Source organism: Rutidosis leptorrhynchoides, chromosome 8 (genome assembly GCF_046630445.1).
Source record: "Rutidosis leptorrhynchoides isolate AG116_Rl617_1_P2 chromosome 8, CSIRO_AGI_Rlap_v1, whole genome shotgun sequence".
Lineage (NCBI taxonomy): Eukaryota > Viridiplantae > Streptophyta > Magnoliopsida > Asterales > Asteraceae > Rutidosis > Rutidosis leptorrhynchoides.
This window is the reverse complement of record NC_092340.1, coordinates 100,367,157-100,375,762: the sequence shown is the minus strand read 5'-3', so window position 1 is coordinate 100,375,762 and position 8,606 is coordinate 100,367,157. Positions and strand designations below refer to the sequence as shown.

At 34.1% G+C, this 8,606-nt stretch overlaps 1 protein-coding gene across 1 annotated transcript; it reads left to right on the top strand.

Moving 5' to 3' along the window:
- Positions 1-400: 400 nt before the first annotated feature.
- Positions 401-895, top strand: LOC139863666 (uncharacterized). The gene has a single exon (XM_071852275.1). The coding sequence runs from the start codon at positions 401-403 to the stop codon at positions 893-895; it is 495 nt and encodes a 164-aa protein (XP_071708376.1).
- The last annotated feature ends 7,711 nt before the right edge of the window (positions 896-8,606 follow it).

The window sequence follows — 8,606 nt, the reverse complement described above, 5'->3', positions numbered from 1 at the left end:
TTGAACTAACGTCGGGGCGTAAGGTAAAATTTCAAAAGAGTAATCTTATCGGTATTAGGGTTGAAAAAAGTGAGGTAGAAAGCATGGATCGTCTCTTTAGTTGCAACGCTGGTACAACACCATTTATTTATCTTGTTCTCCAGGTTGGCGGTAACATGAAAATGAAAGAGAGTTGGACACCGGTCATAAATAAATTTGAGAAAAGACTTTTGGATTGGAGGGCTAGATCGATTTCATTTGGTGGACGCTTGACTCTTGTTAAAGCGGTGTTGAATAGTCTTTCGTTATACTACTTCTCGCTCTTCCGTGCTCCGCCATGTGTGATTAAAAAACTCGAGTGTGTAAGACGTTCTTTCTTTTAGGGCGGGACGGGGAACAAATCAAAGTTTTCTTGGGTTAAATGGGACGAAACAATTTTACCTTATCGGGAGGGGTTTTTAACTTGGGTTCTCTTAAAACTACAAATATAGCTTTGATCGACAAATGGTGGTGGAAGTTTAAATCCGAAACCAACTCTTTGTGGGTCAAAGTCATCTTAAGCATTTATAGGACTTCGGCTGGGCTTGCGATTGATGACATCCCTCTAAATGACTCTTATAAGTCGATTTGGAAGCACATTATTATAACCGGGACTAACATTGAAGGCACCGGTCTTCCTTTCAGAAATTTTTTTGTAAAGGAAATAGGTGACGGTGCTTCTACATCATTTTGGAAGGAGCCTTTGGTTGGTAACGAGAACCTAAAGAGCAAATTCATGAGATTGTCAAGAATCGAAACAATTTTAGAAGCTTCTATTCAAGATAGATTTTCTTGGGATGGTATAAAGTGTGTAGGGCAATGGTCGTGGCAAAGAACACCTAGTGGTCCCGGGCGAATGATGAGTTGCAACAAGTGATGGACATGCTATCGGGTGTAAAGTTTAATCCTCAAGCACGTGATATGTGGAAATGGAAAGCGGGCGGAAGCAATATCTTTTTAACAAAAGTATTAACAACCTTGATCAACTCGAGACTTTTAACTCCAAATAGTTCTAGTTGTGAAACATTGCGTAACAAATTGGTGCAAAAAAAAATTGAAATCTTTGTATGGAGAGCAAAGAAAATGCGCCTTCCGGTATTGTTTGAACTTGACAAGAGAGGTATTGATCTTCATTCGGTTGGGTTCCCATCATGTGATGATGATATAGAAACGGTCAATCACTCTCTTATCTTGTGTAAGCATGCTTTCGATGTATGGTGCAAAGTGTTCAATTGGTGAGGTCGCGGTGATATTCCATTTGTAAATGATGAAGATCTTTTCCTTGAATCGGGTCAAACGAATTCATATATAGGCAATAGTATTTGGCAAGCGGTGATTTGGTCGGCTAGTTATCTTATTTTGAAAAACCGAAACCAAAAGGTTTTTTCAAATAAAACGTGGAACGCGCCTATGACTTTGAACGAGATACAAATTAAAAGTCACGAGTGGGTTGCGAAAAGATGTAAATCAAAGTCGATAGATTGGCATACATGGCTCCATACTCCTCAAGTCTTTCTCTCCTAAGTCTTTGCCACCTTAGCATCATATTTAGTGTGGATTTGTATGTATCATCTTCGTGTATGATCCTTCGTGTTACTAGTATATAGTTGTACGTGTAATCTTGCCTTTAAAAAAAAAAAAAAGAATATTATAATAATTGTCTTTAAAAAAAATCAAGAATATTATAATTATAATTATAATTGCCTTTATAAAAAATAAAGAATATTATAAGAGTGCTCCCAACGCATGCGCCCAGGCTCCGCCCAAGTTTTAGTCCAGGAGGATACTGATGACACCATTTAACCCAGCTCTAGTCCAGGGGTCTAGCCCAGCTCTTCAGCCCAGGTTCTTGTCCATTTACAACATATTTGATGACGGCTGGACGTATATATTGCTTGTACCATGAGCATTAAAGCTTGTAACATCTTTAATTAAATAATTTAAGTGGGTCCCAATTTATTTGAGGAGGTATGTTATTGTTGGGAGTGTTTAGTCCAGGTTTAGTCCTGGGAAGAAAGTGAGATGGAGGTGCTGATGTGGCGCTGAATGGTTGGTTAGTCCTGAAAGAAACGCTGTCATGGTTGGGAGCGCTCTAATTGCCTTTAAACTTAATAAACTTGCTCCAATAATAGTGCCATTATGATAATTGTCGTATTTAAAATTGGGGATGTGACATGAGAATATTAATGATGACAAGAATTATTATTAACTTTCTCTTAAAGAATTTATTTTGATGAAGCCGAATAAGTGATACTCCGTAATTTATAAAAAGTCAGATAGCAATACGCGGCCGGCTTTGGGCATGGGCTGAGCGGTGACCGACCGCCAAGGCATCAATCGATGAGGAGGCATCAAGTGTTCATTTTATCTTTTAATTATTCAGCTTAAAAGTAGAAAAATGAATTGAGAATCGGCGTTAAACAATTTGACGTAGTTGAAAATGTCGAAAATACGATTTCTAGCATTAATTATAATACTCAAGTTATAGAAGAAAGAAGCTTACAAGGGAATGTTTTAATAGAGATAAAGTTGAGCAGAAGCTTTTCTTTGGGGAAGATGACTCAACGCTGAAAACCTTAATTACATGCTTAGTTATTTTTTACTTCTCTTTTTAACCTCATAAGTAAAGTATTCAAACTTACAGTTTAGTCCTTCTATTTTATTATTATTCGTTAATTTAACACAAGTTCTATATACTCCCACGAGAATTTTTTTGTTTTGTTTTTTTGTTTTTTTTTGTTTTTTTTGATAAGCAAGTAGGATTTTTATTAACTAACAAAGAGGATACAAGGAGCTGGATGCAGGAAGCATACCCAGCACTAGTACACAAATATACACTCGAAAACATTACAACCTAACAAGCTTAATCAACTGAAAAGAAAAACATGCTGTTGAGTATACAACAAATTACCACGAATCTACATAAATTTAGAAGATACTAATATGCGTATGAACAGTGGCGAAGCCAGGATTTTAAACTAGTGGGGTAATAATTCGTCGACGTTGAGCGTTACCTTTTTTTTGAAAATAAATAACTACGTAGTTGACAATGTCTTGTTTTCAAATGAAGTTTAATGGAAATTTATCTGTTTGATTACGCTAAAAGTCTAATATTCTTATTTTATTTGAGAAATCTTAAATAAAAACAATTTTTATGAAAAGATTGATATTGGAAGAGTAAAACTGTATCTTGAAAAATTTATTTAAAAAATTGTAATTAAAAATACAACTCCATTAGAAAATAAGTAATTTAGCATTTGAATAGGGGACATTTCATTACTTTAAATATGTACATCTAGTATTCTTTCAATATAAAATGTACAGTAGCATCAATCCAAGAGTAGTCTATACTCCAATATCAAGTCTGTAACGAAGCTACTACAGTTCAATGGTTGTAGAATAATAGTGAAAATTCACATTATCACGGAAAAAGGGGATTGCCTACTAGTCAATTTTGACTGGAAAAAGACCCAAAGGCAAAAAAGGGGGGAGATAGAGAAGAGGAGATTCAGAATAGTCACTCCACTCCATGGATAGTGCACACATATTCTTCTTTCATTTGCAATTCCTCTCGGGTCGAAAACGTGGGCTGCTGGTGGGGCTGTGCTGAAATGTCCCGTTCTTATTGATTAAAAACGTTCCATATTAATTGATTTCGTTGCGAGGTTTTGACCTCTATATGAGACATTTTTCAAAGACTGCATTCATTTTTAAAACAAACCATAACCTTTATTTCATAAATAAAGGTTTAAAAAGCTTTACGTAGATTATCAAATAATGATAATCTAAAATATCCTGTTTACACACGACCATTACATAATGGTTTACAATACAAATATGTTACATCGAAATCAGTTTTTTGAATGCAGTTTTTACACAATATCATACAAACATGGACTCCAAATCTTGTCCTTATTTTAGTATGCAACAGCGGAAGCTCTTAGTATTCACCTGAGAATAAACATGCTTTAAACGTCAACAAAAATGTTGGTGAGTTATAGGTTTAACCTATATATATCAAATCGTAACAATAGACCACAAGATTTCATATTTCAATACACATCCCATACATAGAGATAAAAATCATTCATATGGTGAACACCTGGTAACCGACATTAACAAGATGCATATATAAGAATATCCCCATCATTCCGGGACACCCTTCGGATATGATATAAATTTCGAAGTACTAAAGCATCCGGTACTTTGGATGGGGTTTGTTAGGCCCAATAGATCTATCTTTAGGATTCGCGTCAATTAGGGTGTCTGTTCCCTAATTCTTAGATTACCAGACTTAATAAAAAGAGGCATATTCGATTTCGATAATTCAACCATAGAATGTAGTTTCACGTACTTGTGTCTATTTTGTAAATCATTTATAAAACCTGCATGTATTCTCATCCCAAAAATATTAGATTTTAAAAGTGGGACTATAACTCACTTTCACAGTTTTTTACTTCGTCGGGAAGTAAGACTTGGCAACTGGTTGATTCACGAACCTATAACAATATATACATATATATCAAAGTATGTTCAAAATATATTTACAACACTTTTAATATATTTTGATGTTTTAAGTTTATTAAGTCCGTTGTCCTCGTTAATAACCTACAACTAGTTGTCCACAGTTAGATGTACAGAAATAAATCGATAAATATTATCTTGAATCAATCCACGACCCAGTGTATACATATCTCAGTATTGATCACAACTCAAACTATATATATTTTGGAGTCAACCTCAACCCCGTATAGCTAACTCCAACATTCACATATAGAGTGTCTATGGTTGTTCCGAAATATATATAGATGTGTCGACATGATAGGTCGAAACATTGTATACGTGTCTATGGTATCTCAAGATTACATAATATACAATACAAGTTGATTAAGTTATGGTTGGAATAGATTTGTTACCAATTTTCACGTAGCTAAAATGAGAAAAATTATCCAATCTTGTTTTACCCATAACTTCTTCATTTTAAATCCGTTTTGAGTGAATCAAATTGCTATGGTTTCATATTGAACTCTATTTTATGAATCTAAACATAAAAAGTATAGGTTTATAGTCGGAAAATAAGTTACAAGTTGTTTTTGTAAAGGTAGTCATTTCAGTCGAAAGAACGACGTCTAGATGACCATTTTAGAAAACATACTTCCACTTTGAGTTTAACCATAATTTTCGGATATAGTTTCATGTTCATAATAAAAATCATTTTCCCAGAATAACAACTTTTAAATCAAAGTTTATCATAGTTTTTAATTAACTAACCCAAAACAGCCCGCGGTGTTACTACGACGGCGTAAATCCAGTTTTACGGTGTTTTTCGTGTTTCTAGGTTTTAAATCATTAAGTTAGCATATCATATAGATATAGAACATGTGTTTAGTTGATTTTAAAAGTCAAGTTAGAAGGATTAACTTTTATTTACGAACAAGTTTAGAATTAACTAAACTATGTTCTAGTGATTACAAGTTTAAACCTTCGAATAAGATAGCTTTATATGTATGAATCGAATGATGTTATGAACATCATTACTACCTCAAGTTCCTTGGATAAACCTACTGGAATTGAGAAAAATAGATCTAGCTTCAAAGGATCCTTGGATGGCTTGAAAGTTCTTGAAGCAGAATCATGACACGAAAACAATTTCAAGTAAGATTTCTACTCGAAATAAGATTGTTATAGTTATAGAAATTGAATTAAAGTTTGAATATGATTAATACCTTGTGTTAGAAAGATAACCTACTGTAAGTAACAAAGGTTTCTTGATCTTGGATGATTACTTGGAATGGATTTAGAAAACTTGGAAGTAAACTTGCAATCTTAGAAGTATTCTTGATTTTATGAAACTAGAACTTTTGGAATTTATGAAGAACACTTAGAACTTGAAGATAGAACTTGAGAGAGATAAATTAGATGAATAAAATTGAAGAATGAAAGTGTTTGTAGGTGTTTTTGGTTGTTGGTGTATGGATTAGATATAAAGGATATGTAATTTTGTTTTCATGTAAATAAGTCATGAATGATTACTCATATTTTTGTAATTTTATGAGATATTTTATGCTAGTTGCCAAATGATGGGTTCCCACATGTGTTAGGTGACTCACATGGGCTGCTAAGAGCTGATCATTGGAGTGTATATACCAATAGTACATACATCTAAAAACTGTATATTGTACGAGTACGAATACTGGTGCATACGAGTAGAATTGTTGATGAAACTGAACGAGGATGTAATTGTAAGCATTTTTGTTAAGTAGAAGTATTTTGATAAGTGTCTTGAAGTCTTTCAAAAGTGTAGGAATACATATTAAAACACTACATGTATATACATTTTAACTGAGTCGTTAAGTCATCGTTAGTCATTACATGTAAATGTTGTTTTGAAACCTTTAGGTTAACGATCTTGTTGAATGTTGTTAACCCATTGTTTATTATAACAAATGAGATGTTAAATTGTTATATTATCATGATATTATGATATATAATATATCTTAGTATGATATATATACAGTTAAATGTCGTTACAACGATAATCGTTACATATATGTCTCGTTTCGAAATCATTAAGTTAGTAGTCTTATTTTTACATATGTATTTCATTGTTAATACACTTAATAATATATTTACTTATCATTTAACATAATTAACCAAGTGTATCAATATCTTAATATGATTCATATGTACCTAGTAAGACGTTGTTATAACGATAATCGTTATATATATCGTTTTCGAGTTTCTTAAATTAATAGTCTCATTTTTATGTATATAACTCATTGTTAAAATACCTAATGAGATACATACTTATAATAAAATTATGTTAACTATATATATAACCATATATATGTCATCGTATAGTTTTTACAAGTTTTAACGTTCGTGAATCACCGGTCAACTTGGGTGGTCAATTGTCTATATGAAACCTATTTCAATTAATCAAGTCTTAACAAGTTTGATTGCTTAACATGTTGGAAACACTTAATCATGTAAATAACAATTTCATTTAATATATATATAAACATGGAAAAGTTCGGGTCACTACAGTACCTACCCGTTAAATAAATTTCGTCCCGAAATTTTAAGCAGTTGGAGGTGTTGACGTATCTTCTGGAAATAAATGTGGGTATTTCTTCTTCATATGATCTTCACGCTCCCAGGTGAACTCGGGTCCTCTACGAGCATTCCATCGAACCTTAACAATCGGTATCTTGTTTTGTTTAAGTCTCTTAACCTCACGATCCATTATTTCGACGGGTTCTTCAATGAATTGAAGTTTTTCATTGATTTGGATTTCGTCCAACGGAATAGTGAGATCTTCTTTAGCAAAATATTTCTTCAAATTTGAGATGTGGAAAGTTTTATGTACAGCCGCGAGTTGTTGAGGTAGCTCCAGTTGGTAAGCTACTGGTCCGACACGATCTATAATCTTGAATGGTCCAATGTACCTTGGATTTAGTTTCCCCCGTTTACCAAATCGAACAACGCCTTTCCAAGGTGAAACCTTAAGCATGACCATTTCTCCAATTTCAAACTCTATATCTTTTCTTTTACTGTCCGCGTAGCTCTTTTGTCGACTCTGGGCGGTTTTCAATCTTTGTTGAATTTGGATGATTTTCTCGGTAGTTTCTTGTATTATCTCCGGACCCGTAATATGTCTATCCCCCACTTCACTCCAAAAAATCGGAGACCTGCACTTTCTACCATAAAGTGCTTCAAACGATGCCATCTCAATGCTTGAATGGTAGCTGTTGTTGTAGGAAAATTCTGCTAACGGTAGATGTCGATCCCAACTGTTTCCGAAATCAATAACACAAGCTCGTAGCATGTCTTCAAGCATTTGTATCGTCCTTTCGCTCTGCCCATCAGTTTGTGGATGATAGGCAGTACTCATGTCTAGACGAGTTCCCAATGCTTGCTGTAATGTCTGCCAGAATCTTGAAATAAATCTGCCATCCCTATCAGAGATAATTGAGATTGGTATTCCATGTCTGGAGACGACTTCCTTCAAATACAGTCGTGCTAACTTCTCCATCTTGTCATCTTCTCTTATTGGCAGGAAGTGTGCTGACTTGGTGAGACGATCAACTATTACCCAAATAGTATCATAACCACTTGCAGTCCTTGGCAATTTAGTAATGAAATCCATGGTAATGTTTTCCCATTTTCATTCCGGGATTTCAGGTTGTTGTAGTAGACCTGATGGTTTTTGATGTTCAGCTTTGACTTTAGAACACGTCAAACATTCTCCTACATATTTAGCAATATCGGCTTTCATACCTGGCCACCAAAAATGTTTCATAAGATCCTTGTACATCTTCCCCGTTCCAGGATGTATTGAGTATCTGGTTTTATGAGCTTCTCTAAGTACCATTTCTCTCATATCTCCAAATTTTGGTACCCAGATTCTTTCAGCCCTATACCGGGTTCCGTCTTCTCGAATATTAAGATGCTTCTCCGATCCTTTGGGTATTTCATCCTTTAAATTTCCCTCTTTTAAAACTCCTTGTTGTGCCTCCTTTATTTGAGTAGTAAGGTTAGTGTGAATCATTATATTCATAGATTTTACTCGAATGGGTTCTCTGTCC

Excerpts from the sequence above, each read along its gene's own strand:
- LOC139863666 (XM_071852275.1), top strand. The coding sequence starts at position 401 with ATGGGACGAAACAATTTTACCTTATCGGGAGGGGTTTTTAACTTGGGT.